The 22,737-nt window shown below is 45.2% G+C and overlaps 2 protein-coding genes across 5 annotated transcripts in view; one reads left to right on the top strand and one right to left on the bottom strand.

Moving 5' to 3' along the window:
• The window catches only part of Galk2 (galactokinase 2), a 121,251-nt gene extending 100,797 nt beyond the window's left edge, over positions 1 to 20,454 (top strand). For all 4 annotated transcript variants that reach the window (XM_048460038.2, XM_048460036.3, XM_048460037.3 and 1 more), the window contains exons 9-10: positions 9,651 to 9,852; positions 18,873 to 20,454. In XM_048460038.2, coding sequence (XP_048315995.1) covers positions 9,651 to 9,852; positions 18,873 to 19,080 — 410 coding nt within the window. In that variant the 3' untranslated portion in view covers positions 19,081 to 20,454. The remainder of the gene's footprint in view (positions 1 to 9,650; positions 9,853 to 18,872) is intronic.
• Positions 19,304 to 22,737, bottom strand: part of Fam227b (family with sequence similarity 227 member B) — a 166,366-nt gene continuing 162,932 nt past the window's right edge. The window contains 3 exon segments of the mRNA XM_048460034.3: positions 19,304 to 19,380; positions 19,382 to 19,593; positions 22,302 to 22,371. Coding sequence (XP_048315991.3) covers positions 19,323 to 19,380; positions 19,382 to 19,593; positions 22,302 to 22,371 — 340 coding nt within the window. The 3' untranslated portion in view covers positions 19,304 to 19,322.

The following is a 22,737-nucleotide window of genomic DNA, read 5'->3' as shown; positions in this document are numbered from 1 at the left end:
CTCTGCACAGACAAAGCTCTATGCTGTGGATTGTAAGCTACTCGCAGATGCCACATGGCATGCAGTTTTCCACAGATTAGTGGGGATTTTCTTGAAGTGCATGTTCTTCATTGCTGGTTTTACTTTTTAAAAGCAGGTAGTTAAATATCTTTTTCTCTTTAAATGTAAAATGCTAATTTAATTTAGTCTTTGCAGCATGGGAATGGAGTACTAATGTGACTGAAAACAGCAGTCTATTTTGTGTGGCTTTGACCATTTCGTAAATTTCACATTTATGAAAAATGCGTATATTATTTCTAGGAAAATAAATCTGAAACCACAGTCCAACTTCAATGGGGATTATATAGTGTTTTTCCATTATATGCTTCAATGGTACAGAGTTGATGCCTCAGAATAGGGAATTACAATTTTACTGCATGAGAAACACAGGGCCTGGAGAGGACCCTGAAGCCGTTTGTAACATCTGCTTCTGAATTTCTTGCTAACAAGCGACTGGTTATCCCGTTAGAACTTTCTATGTTGCAGAGAACTCAACCAGTGGCATGCAGCTTCATGGCCTCTCACCCACGGCCTGAGAGCCTCAGAAAGATTAATTGTACACTCATAAGATAAAGATTACTGGGACCTTAGGGGGAGGGTTGAAGGTGGGAGGGGCGAGGCAGGAAGGGGAGCAAAGAAAAATATAGAGTTCAATAAAAATCAAAAAAAACAAAACAAAACAAGCTGAGCAAGCCATTGGGAGCAAGCCAGTAAGCAGCGCCCCTCCATGGCTTCCACATCAGTTCCTGCCTCTAGGTTCCTGCCCTGCCTGAGTTCCTGTCCTGATTTTCTTCAATGATTAACTGGGATGTGGAAGTGTAAACCACATAAATCCTTTCCCCCCAAAAAAGATAAAGATTACTGCTTCTCTTAGACCAGCGTGTTAATTTATTTTGTTTTAATTATCCCGAGATTAAGTCTTCATCTAGACTAAGCACGATTTCCACAGTATTCATTGCCTTTTAGCTTCTCCACTGGAAAACAACAGTCAGCATTATCTCGTGTTCCTTGTCCTTTATGCAGTTTTCTAACAGAAGACATGGAAAACTCACCACCCTGAGAAGGACCAGCTTTCCCTTGCATGGCAGCAAACATGCCCAGGACTACAGTCAATCCTGGAAATGCCAGTCAGGAGTAGAGAAACACATTGTAGAACACTTACCTAATGTGGATGAGGCCCTGGGTTCAGCCCCCAGCACTGTCGTGTAAGGAAAGAAAAGCTGGCACACACATGGGCATGTCACAGGCATGCGAAGGAGACCTGAAGTTGAGTCATGAGAGCGAAGCTGCCCTGGCATTCCCTGCTGTCGGAGGCAGACCTGGCCCACATCTGAGGGATCTGTGCTGTCTCTGTGGATGAGAGGGAGGGGCTGGCCAGGGTGAAAGATTTCACTCTCTAGGTTTAGTTGAAACGTGGTGTAAGCAAAGGTACTAGATTTCTCTTCCTGCTGGGCGGAAGGCTTTTGACTGTCTAGCGCAGGTCAGCGTCACATCCAGGCAGCTTCCTGTGTAATGGCCTTGACAGTATTTCTCGTCTCTGCCCTACTTCTTGACTACTACTTTCTGTTTTTTTTTTTTCATACTCTAACGGAGAGTAGGCTATGTAGATAATCCTAAAGATTTTGTGAGCCCACGATCCCTTCACACCTTCCAGGCACTTTGCAGCAGCGTTAGCCCCTTTGAAGACAATGAAGATGGGAGGACCCCATCTTTATTTAGGTTTGATGCCTATCTTCCCGTTCTTTTGGGGCTAATTCTAAGGCACACCTGTGTAGTCCTATAATTCACCAAGGGACCAGCATCCAGCTGCCTCATTGACTGCCTGTTACAAACATCTCCTTTACTGACGGTTCTCTTTTTCTCTCTTGGTATCCTTACCCTGACTCAGAGAGCCCTGTCTCTGATCCCACTCGTGATCCTAGACACTGCTTTCAGGTTCAGCTAGACCAGGATGGCCTCATGACTCTGTGCCTTCTGCCAGCTGTGGAGAGTGCCTTAACTACTGTTGCCATCATTGCTCCCATTTCCTGAGTGTTTTCTCCAATAGACTCGCTCCTTGAGAGTAAAGAACCTTATCCCTTTGTTGTTGGTTCTTTAGTTTCAGAGCCTACATAGTGAGTCTTTAACATTGTTCAGGACATAAGACATGGGCACTGTCTCCGCATATTTGAAGGGCTACATTGTGTTTGTGTGTGTGTGGGAATCACAGCTCACCAAAGTGGGAAGAGGACAGAGCATAAATCAATACAAAGCTAACAATGTACCTAGGGGTGGTGACACTTAGTTGTAAGAGTTATTGTGCCTGTTCTGTCATGATGAACCCCTCAAGGATGAAGGAGGCTTGTCTGCTCCCCCACCTCCACCATGAGTTTCAGATGCAGAGAATTTTATGGAACAGGAATCACACACAAGCCCCTGTGAAGGATGGGAAGACAGGTACCAAACTCCTGATGTTCCCTTATTTTAGGCGCAATAGGACGTGCACACTTAATTCCATGGCCATCTGACATGCATGCAGACTGCCTCACTGGTGAGTGGTGGAGCGATGTCTTCTCTTCTCCAGTCAGTGGAGAGTGTGTGGGAAGCAGGCCCAGAATAAACAGATACCTTAATTTTTCCAAAAGAAGGCGGAAACACTGATTCTTGTGTAAAATTTCTCAATTCATATATACTGTGTAGGTCAAAAAGTTATCACCATGACTGGTTGCAGCCCCCGGGTTGAATTTTTAGTCTGTGGACCAGGTTCTGCAGAGGGTGTTAGCACTGCAGATGTGAGTATGTGTAGTAGGATGCTGCTTGTTTGTCCCGGCCTCCCAGAACCGAAATAATCACACAGAAACTATATTAATTAAATCACTGCTTGGCCCATTAGCTCTAGCTTCTTTTTGGCTATCTCTTACATGTTAATTTAACCCATTTCTGTTCATCTGTGTATTGCCACGTGGCTGTGGCTTACTGGCTAAAGTTCTGTCTGGCTCCAGGGGCTACATGGCTTCTCCCTGACTCCGCTTCCTTTCTCACAGCATTCAGCTTAGTTTTCCCTGCCTAGCTCTGTGCTATAGGCCCAAAGCAGTTTCTTTAGTCATTAGCCAATAAAAGCAACACATAGACAGAAGGACCTCCCACACCAAGGATGGCTTCCTGGAGAGCCTTCTCCCAGTTGTAGTGCTGTGTGTGCATTGTCTCAGGGTGACCCAGGTTGTTCTGTCCTCACAGCAGGGACACTCTGTGGCTAAGTCCCTCCTTTAAGTGTCTCCCTGTGCTGGCCTCCTTTCCCAGTCTACACACTCAGCCATGGTGTGTGTGTGTGTGTGTGTGTGTGGTGTAAATACAGTGCCTGAGGAAGCCAGAAGGTGGCATTGGATTCCCTGCAACTAGAGTTGTGGCACTGATGAGCTGCCCAGCGTGGGTGCTGGAATCCAAACAGTTCTTCTGGAAGAGCAGCAGGTACTTCTAACCACTGAGCAAGCTCTCCTGTACCCCTAACCATACACTTTTTAGAGGCAGAAAATAGACACATACCTTTGATACAAAAATTACTTATGGCTGTCTACAGAATGGGAAAAGTTCTTCACCAATTCCACATCTGACAGAGGGCTGATCTCTAAAATAACTCAAGAACTCAAGAAACTAGACATAGTTTACCAAATAATCCAATTAAAAAATGGGTTACAGATCTAAACAGAGAATTCTCAATAAAAGAATCTCAAATGGCTGAAATACGCTTAAGGAATTGCTCAACATCCTTAGCCATCAGAGAAATGCACATCAAAATGACACTGAGATACCATCTTACACCTGTCAGATTGGCTAAGATCAAAAATAGTGATGACAGATTATGTTGGAGAGGATGCAAAGAAAGGGGAACACTCCTCCACTGCTGGTGGGAGTGCAAACTTGTACAACCACTCTGGAAATCAGTATGGCAGTTTATCAGAAAACTGGGAATCAACCTACCTCAAGACCCAACAATATCACTATTGAGTATATACCCAAAAGATGCTCAATCATACTACAAGAACACTTGCTCAACTATGTTCATAGCAGCATTATTTGTAATAGTTATAAACTGGAAATAGCCTAGATGCCCCTCAACCAAAGAATGGATAAAGAATATATGGTACATTTACACAATGGAGTATTACTCAGCAATAAAAGACAATAACATCATGAAATTTGTAGGAAAATGTATGGAACTAAAAAAATAATCCTGAGTGAGGTAACCCAGACCCAGAAAGACAAACACGGTATTTACTCACTCATAAGTGAATATTAGATGCAAAGCAAAGGATAACCAGGCTTTAGTCTACAACCCCAGAGAAACTAGGTAAAAAGGAGGACCCTAAGAGGGACACACACACACACACACATGGAGAGCTCCAGGAAGGGGAAATAGTTAAGATCTCCCAGGTAAACTGGGAGGGGGTAAGAGGGAGGGATTGGAGATGGGAACATGAGGGATCCAGATGGTGGATCCTCTCTGGATGCTTTAAGTGAAGAGCACTCATTCAAGGAAAATATCTAGTGCTAAAGGAGTGTGGTGTTGGACAGAAAAATGAAAATAGACTCTTCCGAGTAGACTCTGTGGAGTTTTCTTTAAGGATGTGGCCCTGAGATGTGCATAGATACGATGCTTAGACTCTAGGATGTCCCAAGTCCCTGCAAAAGACTTAGAGCGACCAAATATGCTGTGTGAAGTTTTAAAAATATGTTTTTATTCTTGGAGAAGTTCATATAAGAATTTTGATCTTGGAGGGAGAACGTGAGCAAGGAAGGCAGGATCCGACGATGGATGGAGATAGAGACGGAGACCCACATTGGAACACTGGACTGAGCCCCCAAGGTCCAAATGAGGAGCAGAAGGAGGGAGAATATGAAAAAGGATGTCAGGACCGCGAGGAGTGTGTTCACCCACTGATACATGGGGACTGATCTAATGAGAGCTCACCAAGGCCAGCTGGACTGGGACTGAACGAGCATGTGATCAAACCGGATTCTCTGAATGTGGCTGACATGGGGGCTGACTGAGAAGCCATTGACAATGGCACTGGGTCTTGTTTTGTCTGCATGTACTGGCTTTTTGGGATCCTAGTCTGTTTGGATGCTCACCTTCCTAGACCTGGAGGAAAGGGGGAGGACCTTGAACTTCCCACAGGGCAGGAAACCCTGACTGCTCTTGGGACTGGAGAGGGAGGAGGAGAGGGAGTGGGGGGAATGGGAGGGGATTGGGAGGAGGGGAGAAAGTGGAAATTTTATAAATAAATAAATAAGTAAATAATAAAAAAAGAGCCAACAAAAAAAGATACATAGAATTAGTGTTCTTATGAACACAAATAAAATGCATGTGTGTAAAAAGTTTAAATAATATCAGACTTCATACAGTAAAAACATACATAAAATTATAGTAAGGAATAGTAATGATGATAATTAAAATCCAATATGGAATAGGAGATCAACAAATACTAGGAAATAAATTTTGAGAAAAATTAAAAAAAAAAGAATTTTGATCTTGCCCACCTCTCTCCTATCTCTCCCTCTCCAGCTCCTTCCAGATCCCCCAGTAAAGTTATCCTTCCGACTTTGTGTTCCCCTGTTATATTACCTACCAAGTACAATTAGTGCTGCCCCTGTGCACACAGATGTAAGGGCGACCTGCCAGAGGGCACACCCTGGCTTAGGGAGGGAGAGTCAGCTTTCTTCTGGGATGGTGGACTTTTGGTTCGCTTGTAAACCAACTAAAGTTTAAATGAACCATGGACCTTAGGGAATCCAGGGTTGTTGTGTTAGGTTGATAACGATGGTGTGTTGATATTTTATAGAGAGGGTCATACTTAAGTAGGGAAGGAGAAAATATATGCCATGTATAATCTCTCTAAAATGCTTCTCCAGGATAGCAGCTGACACAGAAAAGGAGGGTGTCAATAAGGAAGCTGGTAGCCTGAGCTGGTATATTCTCCATTGTTCTATCTGTTCTACTGACACTTAATGGCTGTTCTCACAGCACAGCACAGGACAGCACAGCACAACACAGGGATCCATCACCCATTCAACATTACTGTGTGTTCTCAGAGGGTGTGGCTTCATAAGACACGAGAGTGATTCTATGACTATAGGAGGTGACATTTTTTCAAAAGTAAAACTGACTGAAGCATATAGAACCCAAAGTTAATACTTTAAAGTTTGTTTGTTTTCGAGACAGGATTTCTCTGTGTAGCTTTAGGGCCTTTTCTGGAACTTGCTCTGTAGCCCAATCTGGCCTCATCCACTTGTCTCTGCCTGCCAAGTGCTAGGATTGAAGGCATGTGCCACCACTGCCTGGCCTCAACCTCAAATTTTATGTTTTATTTTTGTCTGTATTTTTTCATTTTTTTAAAAAAATGTTTCATATTTTCCCCACTTCTATTCCCTCCCCTCAAACCTTTCCACATACCCCTCTTTGCTCTCTTTCAAGTTCATGGTCTCTTTTTCCAATAATTGTTATTATATGTGTGTGTGGGGGGGTGTGGGATGCCCCTCTGTGAATGTTTTATTATCACTAGTTAATAAAAAGCTGATTTGGCCAATAGCCAGGCAGAACAGAGCCAGGCAGGAAATCCAAGCAGAGACACAGGGAAAAAGTAGGTAGAGTCAGGGGGATGCAAGGTGTGACGTAACAAGCCATGAGCCTTGTGGCAAAATAACAGAGATGGGTTAATTTAAATTATAATCGCTAGTTAATAATAAGCCTGAGCTAATAGGCCAAACAGTTTGTAATTAATATTAAGCCTCAGAGTGATTATCCAGGATCTGACAGGTGGGAGAGAAACCTCCCATTGTGTTTGTGACTCCTAAATAAATAAGTACAACCTGCTAGGATTAGACCTTTGGCTTCTAACCTCAAGTTTTATAAAGCAATGCTGTTAAAGTACAGTTTCCGAAGCCATTTTCTTTCCTTTCATGACATACAGCCCACAGCTTGTATTGTAGTACGTGTGTACGAAGGAAGCAGTGGGACCCCTCTTCAGGACACGAACACCTGTGCCGGTTCCTTGTCTGTTGCCGGGTTAAAACACCGTGGCCAAAAGCAGCTTCCAGAAGAGTTTATTTTGGCTTATGGTTCTAGAGAGTCCATAATGACTGATTACCTTTTACCTGCGCAGGAAGCAGAGCAGCAGCAGGAAGTGGGCAAGGTAATAAATTCCCAAGGCCTGCCCCCAGTGATGGACTTCCTTCATCAGAGTTCCACTAAAATTTTAGAATTTCTCCAAATAGCGTCACAGCTGGAGACTTCCATTACATGAGCCTCTGTGGAAACATGTCTCTTTCAAGCCATGACACATGCCAATCAACTGCCCTTCTTTTTCCTTTCAGAATGACTGCCAACATCCCCTGTCCTATTACTTCAATTGGTGCGGTTTTGAGGAGGGTACCTGCTAGTATTTTGCATTGGTGAACCTCCTCCCCTTGGGATGTTTGACACCCATATCCTAGAATAAACTCTCCTGTTTCGGTGGAAGTGACTGTGGACACAGCACAGTGTGGGTGACCCACACGACCTGGCTACCAATGAACAAAGCATGTTTGTGTCTCCCCATCTGCATTTAGCCAGTGGCTTCTCTTTAATTTTCTTATTTTTCAACCGCACTTGGTGCTAGGAGTTACAGATTTAATAATAAAGGGAACCCTGCTGGCTGCCTCTTTCCTCTGTCTCACCACTCAGTTAAGGCGGTCAGTAGTGGCTCCTTCTCTTGCCTCTCCTCTTAAACAAAATAGCAAGTCCAGATGGAAGTATTTTGATTTTAAACTGGAGTTAAAAGTAAAGACCCAATTTTATCATTATTAACCTTAAACACCCTCTGGGCCCTACCATGGCATTGTTGAGGTGATAGGGAGTGAGCACTGATTTTGGGTGCATGGAGCTAAGAGACTAAATGTCTGTCTCAGGACCCGGCAAAGCCTTTGCAGAGCTCCGAGGATACCCACGACGGAAAGTGCATAAACCCCAAATGAGCATGAACTGCAAGCGTGGTACAAACTCAGTCAAGAAATTATTTCCAGCTGAGCCCCTCATGGCCTCAAGGATGATGTAAAATGTAATTCGAGCCTTCAGAATGAGGTAAAGTTTTGACATAGAGAGAGAGGGCAAGAAGCCATTTCTGTGTGTGACGAATGAGTATATCCAAAAGCAAGGACTGTTAGAGCAACTGCAGATGGAGTAGTTTGGCTGAAGGAAGAGGTCCTGTTGGGATCAAGCATGGGCTATGGTAAACACTGGGAAAATGGCTGTGGTCTGAGTAGAAACTGACAGGAGCAGGGCGTTGGGGAGCTTAGCTTGTCTGTTGACTCAGGACGGAGTGACCAAGACAAAGACGTATCCCAGCAGGGCCGAGGAATACAGCTTTTGTGCTCACTCTCTTCCCTCCCATTTCTTGCTGATTTTCTCCCATCCTTTGGTAAGATAGCAAGGAACCCTCCAGTGTGATCCCTACTGGTCAACCTGTGGGGGGCAGAGTGAGGAACTAAGGGCACAGAAGGAAGCAGCAGTCATAAGGAGCATCCTCACCACAGTGGCAGTAGCCTATAGGGACACTGGGAGGCCGTGCAGAAAGGAAGTTTCTCATGCACTCTCAGAGGGCAAAGCCAGAGGATCCGGAGAAGTAAATCCCAGTCTCATTTCAGAGCCCAGAAAACAGAGCCCAGCAGAGGGAGCAAATTAGGCACAGCTGGTTGTCACAGCTGATGGACTGTCTGTCACCTTCTCACTTCCATCTCTGTCACTTTTCTTGTGGCCAGAGGGCATCCATAAGTTTCCCTGTCTTGGCTGAGACCCACCACACTATCCTCACCACTGTGCAACATGTTCATGGCCTCAGTTGTTATCTGGGGATGAGCCAAACATGATGCAGCCATTGCAGTTGGATAGGGTGTGTCGCTGCAGTTAGCAGTCATTGAGGGCTTTGCAGAATCAGAGCTGTTTCAAGAGGATAATAAATTCACCCATGATGGATCCCAGAGATCCATCCAGCACTGTTGACATGCAGTAGTTTCTGCAGGCTACCATGTGCATATATATGTGTGTGTGTGTGATGCCGTTAGTACCACTATACATAGGCTATTGTGTTGTCTTTTCCTTCAATGCTCAATAATTTCCTGTCTAGCGAATTGTCCAAGAATTTGAGTTTTAATAGTCATAATATTTTTAAGTGGGTATAGTATTTATTTTTTCAAAAAGTTCTGTTATTAGCCATTTTGATTGTTTATGTTTAGCTATGATAAATACTATAACATATGGCTGTATATTAAATGTAAATAAAATGACATACATATATAAGTAGTTGTGCTTGTCTGTTTCTCTAGAAACAGGCACTGCCAGTGCAGATGGTCACTGAAGCCCTTACAAGTGTGTATTAGGTAGTTGGGTAGGTAGGCATGCTGGCTCAAACCTGTAATTCCAGCACTGGACTTACTGGGAAGGCTGAGGCAGGAGAATCTGGAGTTAGCTAGCCTGGGCTACATTTCACACACACACACACACACACACACACACACACACACACACACACACACCTTTCTTGGTACTGTGTAGTCCCACAACCCTTTCTTACATCTTTCCCATGTCCTTCCATCCCCAGAGCTCACCTTCAAGCTCTACCAGCGGGCAAAGCACGTGTACAGCGAGGCCGCGCGTGTGCTGCAGTTTAAGCAGGTGTGTGAAGAAGCGCCTGCCAATGCTGTCCAGCTGCTGGGCGAGCTAATGAACCAGAGCCACAGAAGCTGCCGGGACATGTACGAGTGCAGCTGCCCCGAGCTGGATCAGCTGGTGGATATCTGCCGGTGAGCGGAGAGGGCTGTGTGAGGGCCAAGCCATGACATCGGGGAATGGAGTTTCAACTAACAAAAAGCCATATTCTCACAGTTCAGGCAAATCCTTCCTATATGACGGACTCCATTCACCATGGTGTAGAGCCCCCATGTTCTTCTGAACATCTGCAGGGTGGTCTGAGACCTGCTTTATGGGGCTCAGAAGTCGGTCTGGAGCCAGTTCCATTGCTAGGTGACTAGACCTCACAGCAAGGCAGCTTTCTCTGACATGGGCATTTTATGTATTTCACAAACTCCTAGGAACCTAATGGAGTTAGTTCTGTCCAGAAGAGAGAGTCAGAAAAAAAGTCTTGAGAGTTCCACTGAGGGAGGTGGGCTGGAAGAATCACTTGGAAAGCCCCATCTCCTGGGCTGCCATATTTATTTTGGGCAGTTAGTGGAAACAAAGACCAAAGAAAGGCCAGTTTATAAACTTGGCTGTGACCCAAGTGTGAAGAGAGAGTCTCTTTCACAGAACCTCCAGACCTCGCCACTGTCGTTGTGCAAGAATGGGGATACTAGAGTGCCCTTTCCAGGGAGGTCCCACACTGACCTTGGCCAACTGAAAGGGAAATTGGAGGGGAATCAGGTGACTTGCGTTAGCTCCCTCTGACAAGATGACACAGCCCTGCACGCAACTAGCAATGGAAATGTAATTAGTCACTTGGCGCCTGTGGCTTGTGCGGCTCATGCCACACCCAGCCAGAGAGTCCGAGCCAAACAGCTCCAGTGGATCACAGATGGCATGCGGAACCTGCCCCATCCAGAAGCCTGCACACAGCATGGCTGAGGCACTTCCTGTCGTCGTCAGCCTTTGCTCACGAATTGCCAAAGTCCCTTCCAGAACTCATTTTACTTTAAATGCTCTTAAAAAAAAATAGTATTCAGAGCCCAGTAAGTGGAAGAGACAAATGATGTTCAGTTGTGGATATAAGAGAAAGTGGAATTATTTATGAAGAAATGAGGAAGAAGTATCTTTGACTTGGAAGCCGGTGGGAAGGTTGAATCCTCCCAGACAATATGGAGGAGATCTACCAGCCTCCTGGAATTCTCCAGTGTGCTTTATGCTTCTAGGATGGTCACCAGCACTGGCTTATGTTTCTGTGGGCAGAGGGATCAATGATAATTGGAAAATACCTTTGTTGCTAGTGATAAATGTCGTGGACAGAAACTAGAAGGGGTAGTGACTGCTGGGGTAGTCTTTATATGCAGTGATTGGAGAAGGCTCTGTAAGAGATCAACAGGAAGACAGACTGTTGTGTATCAGACACAGCAGGGAAGGAAGGAGGGAGCAACAAGTGAAGTCAAAGAGGTCATGGACATGCCACATTGCATGGGCCCTGTTAGCTGCGGGAAGAATTCACACTGCATGGATCCAGTTAGCTGTAGGGAGGATTCACACTACATGGATCCCGTTAGCTGTGAGAAGGAGTCACATTGCATGGACCCTGTTAGCTGTGGGAAGGAGTCACACTGCATGGACCCCATTAGCTGTGAGAAGGAGCCACACTGCATGGACCTCGTTAGCTGTGGGAAGGAGCACACTGCATGGACCTGTTAGCCGTGTGAAGGAGTCATACTGCATGGACCCTGTTAGCTGTGGGAAGGAGCACACTGCATGGACCCTGTTAGCTGTGGGAAGGAGTCACACTACATGAACCCCGTTAGCTGTGGGAAGGATTCACACTACACAGACCCCGTTAGCTGTGGGAAGGATTCACACTACACAGACCCCGTTAGCTGTGGGAAGGATTCTGCCTTCCAGAAGAGAAAGGAGCAACATGTGATAAGTGATTCAGTGCCAGGTATTTGTGAAGGAATGTTCTAGACCATTGGTGTGTGGGAGGAATCAAGAGGACTTCTGGTTTCTTTGAATTTGAAAATGCTTTTTTTTTTTCTAAAATTAGTTTTCTTTTGGGGGAGGGGGTGACTATTTTTTACAACTCTAAATCAGAATTACCTCACAGTGCCATGGGCATTAGCGCAAGACAGACAGGAGAAGCAATGGGTCTAGAAAGTTGAGCAGTTTCCCACAGAAAGCTGGTGGGAGAGTCTGGCTCTCATGCCTGCTGCTCTCCCTGTGGATTGTGCCGAGATGGATTACACTCAGCCCTGGGCCATGTTCATGCTTTCTTTCCTTTGTCTGAAACTCTCCAGTGAAAAGCCTGTTGTCGCAGCCTCTAGCATTTTAACATGGAGCACAGCCTGGTGGGACAGGGTGGGGCATGTGTCAGGAGGCAGGTTGGACAGTGGGAGGCTGAGGCTGAGCTCTGCTTCTCATTCACAGTGCTGACCTTGAATGGTTATGTGCTGTCCAGTGACCATCTCTGCAGGAATCCTATGTGGTTCTAGGGAGAGATTTTAAGAGTATGTCTTACATCAGTTTGGAAATATAACTTATTTAATTATAAAATTTGTTTTAGAAAACTCTTTAAAAATATTTAGAGAAAGAGAGGGAGAGAAGGAGCGAGAGAGAGAGTCTGTATGCGATAAACTTTATTTGCCCACAGAAGAGGGTGTCAAGTCTCCTGGAGCTGGAGTTACAGGCAGTTATGAGCACAGATGCTGGGACCTGAACCTGGGTCCTCTGGAGAACCGCAAAGTGTCTTAACAGCTGGGCATCCCTTCACCCATTGGAGAGTGCTTACAGATGCTGAGATGTTTCTGACTAGACTCTACATCTGGTGCATTAGTTTTCTGAGTAAAATATTTAGCTAAAATGTTTAGCTATCCAGATTAAGGAACCTTGCCCTCTTTTACATGCTGGTGCTCAGGTTTGGGTTCAGGACCTTCTAGGTGCTAGGCAAGTATGCTGCCACACACTGCCCCCACCCCAAGGGTTGTTTTTGTTTATAAAGCCTATTGCTATATACCAAGTTCCTTTTCTTTGTATTGTTTCTTTTTGAGATGGTGTCAGGGCTGGTCTTGAATTTGTGACTGTTTTCTTAGCCTTCCAGATGCTGAGATTATGGTTATATATCTCCAGGTCTGGGCTCAGATGAATTTTGGTTTATTCCATAATCATATCCTTCTGTTTCCCAGATTGGGACGTTATCTTCTAGAATAATGAAAATGTTGGCCCAAGTAGTTGGGTCCTAGGCCCCTTATGTAATGATTATTTTCTTTGCTGTTATGTAACTGTGTGTAATGCCCTGCAAATGGCCTAGTTGTCAGTGCCACACTCTCATGTCAGGACCCTGGGACGATAGTCACATGGGAACAGGTTCCACTGCTAGTGCCACCTTCCTTACCCAAAGTCATCCTGACCTCACACAGAAGCCAAGGTACTGTCTATATGGGTGTTTGGAAAGTGATAATGCAGGGAAGGGGTGCTAAAGACTGCCAGAGATTCTGGGAGTAGGGAAGGTAAAGGATGGAAAAACCAAAACCAAACCAAACCCGGAGGAGGCAGGGAGCAGAAGAACGTGAACATGGATCCCGGAAGGCTGGGAGCTCGGGAGGCCGGCAGAACAGTGGTCACCAAAGCCCTCACACCCCGGGCACCCCGCTGTCGTCCCCAGACACAGAGATGCTGCAAGTGCTGAAGGGCCCTGAGCATGCCTGGCGCAGGTCAAGGCTCCCCATCTCAGAGCAAAGGTAACACCGGGAGACCTGGCAGCCTGCCGCTGGTCCTTGGGAGACAAGATGACGGAAGAGGGAAACAGAAATGGGTTCGAGGAGTATTGCCAGTGACATTTGCCACCAGCACCCTTGACTACCTTGTAGCACTTTAAACAGTTTTCTATGTTTGGGAAAAGTTTTTGGAAATTATTTTCATGAAAAGTTGAGTGAGGGAATCCCACAGACCCCCACCCAGTGGAGGTTTATGTCACCTGAGGCAGACTGCATTTCCAAGGTGGTGCTTGGTCATCAGTCAGTAGGACACCAGAAACGCGTCCATGACCCCAGTGGAACAGAGGGAAAAGGCAGAGACAAACAATGTTTGTTCTTCCTTTTCTTCTTCTTTCCTATTCATCAAGAGAAAAATCAGTTTAGAGCACAAAGGAAGGACCAGGAGCCGAGCGGGAGAGCTTGTGAGGCTGAGACATGGAAACTGCGGTAGTGACATACGAGCTCTTGTTCAGCCAGGAGCGGCAGGGTGAGGCCCTGTCAAAACAGAAAAGAGAAAATACCAGAAGGAAATTACACTTATGTAGTTAGGTTGTTTTTTTTTAAAAATTAAATTAATGTTAGAATTTTAATTAAATGAAATAATGAAGGAAGAAGGCAATCTTTGCCCAATTATAAAATGTCTATATTAAATGAATGAACCGTAAATTTAAATTTTAAAGTAGAATTTCCTGAGGAACACAGAACAGTTTTGAAGCCAAGTCAGTTACATGTGGGACAGCTCATTTGTTCAAGTTCCGCAACTTTACTTAAGAAAAAACATACTAATGCTGTTTGTTTCTTTTTGCTCACTTGTTGAAATTAGAGCGGATTCCTCAGCCTCTTATTGCTGCTATTGCCCGGGCTATTGAAGGAGACAAATGGCAGGTTCGGGAATGAGAATGGCGGCAGACACACCTTAGCCTGACTCTCCTCAGGAGTCTTTTCTCAGCCCTGATCCCACAGCTGGGCTGCTCAGCCTCCCGAGCCCCTCTTCACCGAGTCAAAGTCATGTGTGGTTTCTCACTGAGCCATGGGCTGACCTGCATGCCCTGCTCTGGAGGAGAGAGAGTTCTACTCTACCTGTCATGGGGGCCTCACACCTCCTTGGGCAAATGTCTTCCGTTCCAGGGTGTTGTGAGTTAGCGTTCTGTGACAGTTTGCAAGGTCATTTTAGTTGGGTTTCTCTGTTTATACCCCTGCATGGAGGGTATGGGAAGGTCACAAACCCTCACCTGAATATCCAGCCGCATCCAACCCTGCCCTAAATTGTAGTTGCCCTCGGGGAAGAGCTAGATTATAAAGGCCGGAAGTGTAGAGGAGGGCAGCTTTCCATGTGGCAAAGGGGAAGCTCCCATCCTTGCTGAGAAAGCTTTTCTAGGTGTAGCCTTTTGGGGAACACTAGAACACATACATCCCGGTAAGTAATCCCTTACCTGTGCTATACAGAGAAGCCCAGTAAACTCACTGATTGCCTACCATACCTGCTCGGTGTTGGGACCTTAGGAGGAGGGTGGATGCTGCTTAATTTCCCCTGGGAAGGAACTGCAGGAACACTGGGATACTGTATACTCTATTTGCTCAAACAAAAGCCCTGCTTCTCAGTGGCCTTTGGTGCCCCACATTCTGAAACACATCTCTAGACCTGTTTTCTCCTTCCTTCTTACTGCAGCAGCATGGGAAGACTGCAGCTCTTGACTCCAAAGCAATCTAAAAGTTTTGTCTGTAATCTAACTATAAAAACTTGTAGAAATTGTGCTGGAAGGTGCATTTTCCTGATATTCTTGCCAGTTCCCAAAGAGAAGAAGCTGGCTCTTTGCAGTGGAGAGAGATGCTGCACACTGCTTGTATTTATCCAGCGTAATATCTGTGTTTTAAAACAGGAGTCCAGCTGCATGCATTGCAACCTACCAAAAAACCAGAGCTGTGCTTGTCCTGGGCAGAGATGGGTATGAACTGCCTCCACATCCCAGGTCCCTCAAACAATTCACACCTATTTGGATAAAACACAAATATTTACTTATTTTGAAATGAATCAAAATGCAAGGCATGATTTGGTGTTTTTCTTTCTAGTTTGCAGCAGTTGGGTCTCTCTGTTCCCGGCCACCCACTGCGCTCTGCCTTACACCTCAGTCAAAGCCTTTTCATCAGCTAGGTTCACTGAAGGCGAGCATTGGGGTGGATGGTGACAGCCTGGGCAGTCAGTTATGGGGTTTCCCCAACCCTTTGCTGTGTGATGTTGTTGCTTTGACGGTCCATTTATACCTTCTCTACCATCATCATCACAATGACACATGTGAGATTTTATGCAATTCTCCTGTTTATTCTCTGTTATGTTACAGTGAAGAAGATACATTTTTAGTTTTTCACTATTTTCTCAAGGCTTCAAATGTAAGTTGTACTAAGTAATATTTCCTTAACACCTTTGTTGGTCTCCCAACTTTAGATCTTCTTTGTGGTTTCAGAGACATATGTGTATACACACACACACACACACACACACACACACACACACACACACACACATCAAGAACCACTGGGAAACACTGCAGTTAAGACTTTTCTACCTCCATCCCCATCCCCATGTGTGTAGCTGGGCGAGGCAGACTGATGACTACTGATACAGCAGCTTCCGGTTTGTGAACACAAATGCTGTTGACTATGGACAGAAGCCTATGTATTATAGCATTTATTGTTTATTTTTTATTTAATTTTTTCTTATGGCATATTTTGATCATATCAATCATATTATTTCCTTTCTCGCAACTGTTCACAGGCCTCCCACATCCCTATCCACAAAACTCCTTGGTTTTTTTTTTTTTCTGTCTTAAAAAAAAAGATGAAAATCTTGACTTGGATGATTTTGCAGCCTGGGTTGATGTACTTTAGCCCATTCTCTTCTGCAGCAGGCAGGGTGGCCACAGAGCAGTTTGAACATTTAGAGGCAAGTTAATTTGCCTAGAAGTCTCTCTCCTTAGCCTCAGCTCAGTGTGAACTGACACATGGTTTGGGAAAAAGGATCTCTTGCAGCTAGATCAGAAACAACACTGTTTCAAAATCTTCTCTCTCTCTCTCCTCTCTCTCTCTCTCTCTCTCTCTCTAATATTTTGAGACAGGCTCTCACTGTATTCCTGTCCTGAAGCAGGTTGGGCTCACACTTTCTGTAACCACCTATCCTCTGCCTCCCATGTGTGCACAACCACTCTGTTCCAATTGTTCAAATCACAAGTGTATGAAAGGGTGTCTAAAAGGCCCATGGAAGGCAGTTAAAGACCTGGTGGATTGTACTCATAGAGCACCAAGTGGGCACATTGCCATCTAGACTGTGGTTATTTAAGGCTCTTTCTGAGATGCTTCAAGAAGTCTCCCATTTCTCCCAGCTTCTTCAGCTGTAACAGTGTTTGATGCGGCCACTTATGGCAGAGTTTCTCTTTTTAATCACAAACTATAAATAAGCCCTTTTCTAGCTTCTAACATCTCATGATTAAACCAACTTTTCAGCCTGGATGATAGGAATTTGGGCCTAATTCAGCTAGGAGGTTGCTATTTGAGGACTGTCAGAAGATTGTAATCTTTTATGATTGGTGAGCACTTTTTTTTTTCAAATTTAAGAAAAACATCTTTGAATAAAACAGATGATATAATCAGCGGAGAGCATCACAGAGAGAAAAATGAGTAGGTGACGTGTAGTAGTAATCCTGATTTCCTGGAGGAGGGGGAACCCTCTATGTATTCTATTAATGTTTTCCAGGAAGTGGAGGGGAATGGAAGACAGAACTGAGTGAAATTACTTATGAAGTTTTTGGAGCAAATTCTATTAGTAAACATTAACTGGAAATATGTGTGGATGGATGGTGACTACAGTGATTTCTGGCTAGATGGTCGTTCCCTCTCAGTGAGCTTTTCATCTGTTGACAAAGTTGGGTCCACTTGTTAGCTCAGTCCCAGAAAGCGCAGGGAAGATGCTATGGCCTTTATGAGCACCACCCACTCTGTGGGAAGATTTACATAATTTTCCATTGATCATTAAGCCAACCGACCAACAACCAACCTAGGTTCTGTGTTAATAAATTTATGCAGGACAAACCTAGGCTGTCAGTTCTGGGGGACCAGTCCCCTCCCTACTGTGGTGTTGGGTACTGAACCCAGATCTCATACATGTTAGGCAAGCCTTCTACCACTGAGCTATACGCCCAGGCCTCAGCCCTACAGTCGGAACTTGGTGTGTGAAATGGATAGCCTTCTGAACACAAGTAGGAGCTGGCGATGGCTCTGCCAGTACGGTGCTCAGGATGCAATTGGGGGGAGCTAGACTGAGAGTCTCAGCGCCCACATAAGAAGGCAGTTATAGGAACGAACTTGCAATCTTCGCATTGTTGAAGTGGAGGCAGAAGGATCTCTGGGGCTTGCCGGTCAGCTGCTCTTGAAGAACCAATGAGCTTCGGGTTCAGGGAGAGACTCGGTCTCTAAAAATAAAGTGGAGAACAATGTTGGTTGACCTCTGACCTCCACAGGTGCTGGTACATGTGCACACATAGGAACATGTACACATGCATAACTCCCCTGTCTCAGCAACAAAACGGAAAGCAGCTGAAACAGTGATGAAGGATTCATACACTGGACATGCTGATTTTGGTTTACCCTCTTCTGAGGTGACTTTCTGATTCCTCAGGGCACTTACGTCTACTGCCCACCTTCTTTTTGCGTCCCCCCATGATTAACTGGAGACTTGCTATACACGCTTTCAGGTGACTACTGTATGACATAGGATCAAGCCTACAGTGGGTGGTTCCCGACCTGCGCAGTAAGCACTGTTGATAGTTACTGTTAACCTTCAATACCGAGGAGTAGCTTCAGTTATCCCTAAAGAGTTTCTCAGTCCTGAGAACTGAAAACAAACTGCAAATTATATTCCATTTAGATTTCTTGTGTGTATGTGAGCACACATCTTTGTATGTGTACATGTGTGTAGGGGCCAAAGATTGACTTTATCCATAGCTCTTCACCTTTAAAATTATATTTTCCCACCTTATTTTTTGAGAGAGCCTTTCCCAAACATAGAGCTCATTCTTCTCTTAGGCTGGCTGGCTTCAGGCACCTGCTTGCCTGTACCTCTTTTAGCCAATGCTGAATGTTGGGGATACAGATATGAGCTATAGTGTCCCACTTTTATGTGTCTGCTTGAGTGGCAGACACTATCTTCTGAACCATCTTCCCAGTCCCCAATATGTATGTCTTAAAGCTTGAAATCCCTGAACCACCCCATGCTGTCTTCATAGAGCTTGGGAAGAGGGTATGTTCTGTTACAAGCAAATTGTTCTTGCTGTTTCTAGATGCTAATGTGTTTTTCTTGTTTTGTTTTGTTTATCTTCTCATTGTTTTAGGAAGTTTGGGGCCAGAGGTTCCCGACTTACTGGAGCAGGGTGGGGCGGCTGCACAGTGTCCATAGTGCCCGCCGACATGCTGCCCAGCTTCCTCACAAACGTCCATGAAGCTTACTACCAAAGGAACAGTTCCAGCTTGGCTCTGGAGAAGCACAGCTTGTTTGCCACCAAACCTGGAGGCGGGGCTTTGGTTTTCCTTGAGGCCTAAACAATGTAAAACATCTCAGAGAAACTATTTGGGGCATTTAGGAGCTGGCGAGATTTCCCAGGCCACTGCAAATCAGCCCCTTTTCTGTTTTGTTAGGAGGAACAGCTGCTATTACCAAGATGCATTTCCAGAGAAACGGTGAAAGCTATGCTTCATACTGACCACTTTTCCCTCTCAATGGATTTTCTTATGAATCAGAGCCCAGGGCATGCTTAGGCAGATCTTTAAGGTATGACAAATATTTATTGATTTGAAGATTTTAAAGATGAAGAGCAGAATGTACTCTTCATTGAACACCGCTACAATTAAATTGGTACAGCTGAACTGCATGTGTTGTTCTTGAACGGTGGGCACTGCTGGCTTCCCTTAGCCCTCGTCCACGTAGCTGAAGTCTTCTGACGAGGCGGTGAATGACGATGATGACGACTGTGGTAACTGTGGCGACTGCAGTGACACTGAGGACAGTGATGTTGATGAACCTCCAAATTCCTCCTTGAATTTAGCCTCCATACGCTGTGAACATAGTGCATGGTTAAGAACATACAAATATTCTTAGACACACCCAGTACACTTGAATGTGAGATTCCTATGACAATCACCTTGGGGGAGGGGCCAAAGGACAGATTTCAGAAGAAAATTTGAGTTGGCTTTCTTCCCACTCTCACTACATTTCTCAAAGATCTTTCCGATCCAAGAGGCTGACCATGCTGGCAGCCCCACCCATACCTCACAGCCCTCTTCCTGATGCCTGACAAGGCTTGCTTGTGTCCCTGGTCCGGTGTAGGGCAGATGTGCGGTATGTAGGTGTGGGTGAGTCTGCAAAAGCCGTGTGTGATCTGACATTGACTATGGAATGAGGACTTAGGACACTGATCAAGAGTGGGCACAAGTGTCTGGTCATGTGGTGACATGTGAATGGCAGACTCCCAGAAGCCCTTTCTAAGTTGCATTGTTGGATGCATAGACCAAAGTGAGTTTTGTTGAAATATTCCCGTGACAGAGACAGCAGTTGTATCATGGTTGGAATTATCCAGAATATTACCACAATTTTTGTTTCAGATGATTATGTTGGCCCATCAACCAGCATTCATTTATTGGATTTCACCATCTGTCTGTTTCTAAAAACCTAGGCAGGCTCTCGAACAAGTCACTAGGAAACCAAGATCCATCCTAAAACCAACTCCTGATGCATTTCCCTCTAAATACCTGAGCAACCTTGTATTAAATTTGTTGGAAGTATTTTGGGTTTTCTTAAGCACAGTAATCTAAGAACCAAATTTGTTTATAATGCTGCATTTTTTAAGGCTTGTATTTCCCACAAATAATTTGTGGTTGGTTTAGAATTCTTTAAAAAATAAAATTTGAATCATGTGAGACTGCTGTTAGTCCATTTAATGATTTTCATTGTGGATTCCTTATTAAGAGGATGAGAAAAATGTTCAGTAATTCTAAATAATCAGTGTGCACACCTCTGTGGGGATACAGATATCCTAAGAGTTCAGTGTGCACACCTCTGTAGGGACACAGACATCCTAAGAGTTCAGTGTGCACACCTCTGTGGGGACACAGACATCCTAAGCGTTCAGTGTGCACACCTCCATAGGGACACAGACGTTCTAAGAATTCAGTGTGCACACCTCCACAGGGACACAGACGTTCTAAGAATTCAGTGTGCACACCTCCACAGGGACACGGATGTTCTAAAAGTTCAGTGTGCACACCTCCATGGGGACAGAGGCGTTCTCAGTGTTTTGTTTTTGGGGAGGCACAGAGTCCATTGAAACTATCCTACTCAGGGTTGGCTTCCTGTCTGTTAAGAACTGCCTTGAACCTGCCTTCAGCAACTGGTGTCCTAGAAATTGTGAGGCATATCCAGCTCTTAAAGAATAGGAATGGGACCAAGAGCATAAGGCTCATAAAGAAATGGACTTTGCGCCTGACACTAAAGGATGGCTAGAATTTGAAGGCTAGCGGGTAGGCGGTGCAGACCAACAGAGCCTGAGTGTGGCCTTCAAACTCCAGGTGTGTGGAAGACAAATGCCGGGGTTTGCCTTCAAAGGCGCTGAAGCACCCCGTCAGCTGCACTGGCTGGACCAGGCAGCAGTCAGATCAGGAAAACAGGCCACATATGGTCTGCAAATGGATTTGGTTTGTCCCATTAGCATTTGAAAATGTGGGCTCTACATCTGGAGATTTTGTCCAAGAGTCTGGAGTGCTGGTGGAAGGCTGGGAGATTTTGATTCCTGCAGGCAACAGTGAAGGAGGCTGAGGTGGCAACTGTCGTGTCAGGGTGGGCTAGTTTTCACAGTCCCTTGCGGTCTGCCCTTACTTGCACAGGGCACTGCTGTTTTCTTACATGTGGTACATGCTCACGGCACTGTTCACTAGTAGGAAATACATCAAAAAAAAAAAAAAAACTCGGAAGACGGAAAATACTTTAAAAAAAATCAAGACAAAAAACAATGACCCTGTGTGTCTAATACGAACACTTGAGCGTTTTGTGCCCTTCTAACACCTGTCTGTATAGGAACATTATTTGTCCCAGTTTTGACATTAGACCCCTAGCTGATGGGATTGTTCTAGAGTCTAGACTGCAGAGGAGAAACAAACCTTTCATGTTGGATCCCTGCCTCCCTGGTCCCAGGGTCCAGCCTGCTAGCTTCTGCAGGCCGGCACCTACACATCTTGCCCTTTGGAGAGTAAGATCCCCCAGCCCTACCAGTACTGCTTCAAAGCCTCGGAGGGGCAGAAAAGAAGGGGCCCGGGAAACGGACAGGAACTCTCCATCCCTTTCTGTTCTCGTCACATCTGAGCTCTGTTTGGAGTCCTGTCATGGTCTCCCTTGTGTTTCGATGAGTTGAGGGCAGGAGGCATTCTTTTCACATAGCTGATGGCATCATACAGCTTTGCTAAATTAATAATAAAACACAACTTTAAGCACCAATAATTTCCTCTCCTTTCTATCCAAATGCACTTTACAGGGTCCAGTTACAGAAACTGTCCCAGAGACTGTTTTAGCAGCAAGCAATGAGGACAGTGAGGTTATCAGTGTCCTTTGGAATGGGTTGTCTCCCTTTGGGAGTGCACGGCCAGCGATAAGAATGCGCTGCTTCTGCCACTGCAGCTTGGGTGTAACCGTGCACCGCTTATGAAACATTGTGAGGTCTGGAGGCAAGAAGCTGTGGAGAGAACTCTCAATTATTTCCAGGAGGGAAACATACCAGTTTATGTAGAAAATTCTCAAAATCTACTTGGACTTCTTGGATGCTTTTGGAAGCCTTTGCCTGGAGCCTAATGGAATAAAGCAAAACACTTGAGCAAACGGACTGTTCATGCACATCTCCCAGCCAGTATTTGCAAAGGATGTGCTCTGCTCTTGCTGGCCCTTTCCATGTATTAATGCAGCTACCTCATTAGCTGTAGCAAGAAGGGATATCTTTTATCCTTTTTCTCCACAGAAGGATAGAGAGTGGCTGGTTTTTAATCCAAACATTTCCTTCAGGCCTTAGTTCCTACCACCTTGTGACTCTCTACTCAGTGGAAACCTGTCCTCTTCAGCTAGACACATCACATCACGTTGCCCTAACTGCCTCCACTGCCCAGATCGCGTGGGGGGGAGTCCCACAGTGACGTAGGGGAAGACGAGGTGATAGGCGA

The sequence above is a fragment of the Myodes glareolus genome, chromosome 10, assembly GCF_982192425.1.
Source record: "Myodes glareolus chromosome 10, mMyoGla1.1, whole genome shotgun sequence".
Classification (NCBI taxonomy): domain Eukaryota; kingdom Metazoa; phylum Chordata; class Mammalia; order Rodentia; family Cricetidae; genus Myodes; species Myodes glareolus.
The sequence above is the reverse complement of the archived record's forward strand: the minus strand, read 5'-3'. Positions and strand labels throughout refer to the sequence as shown.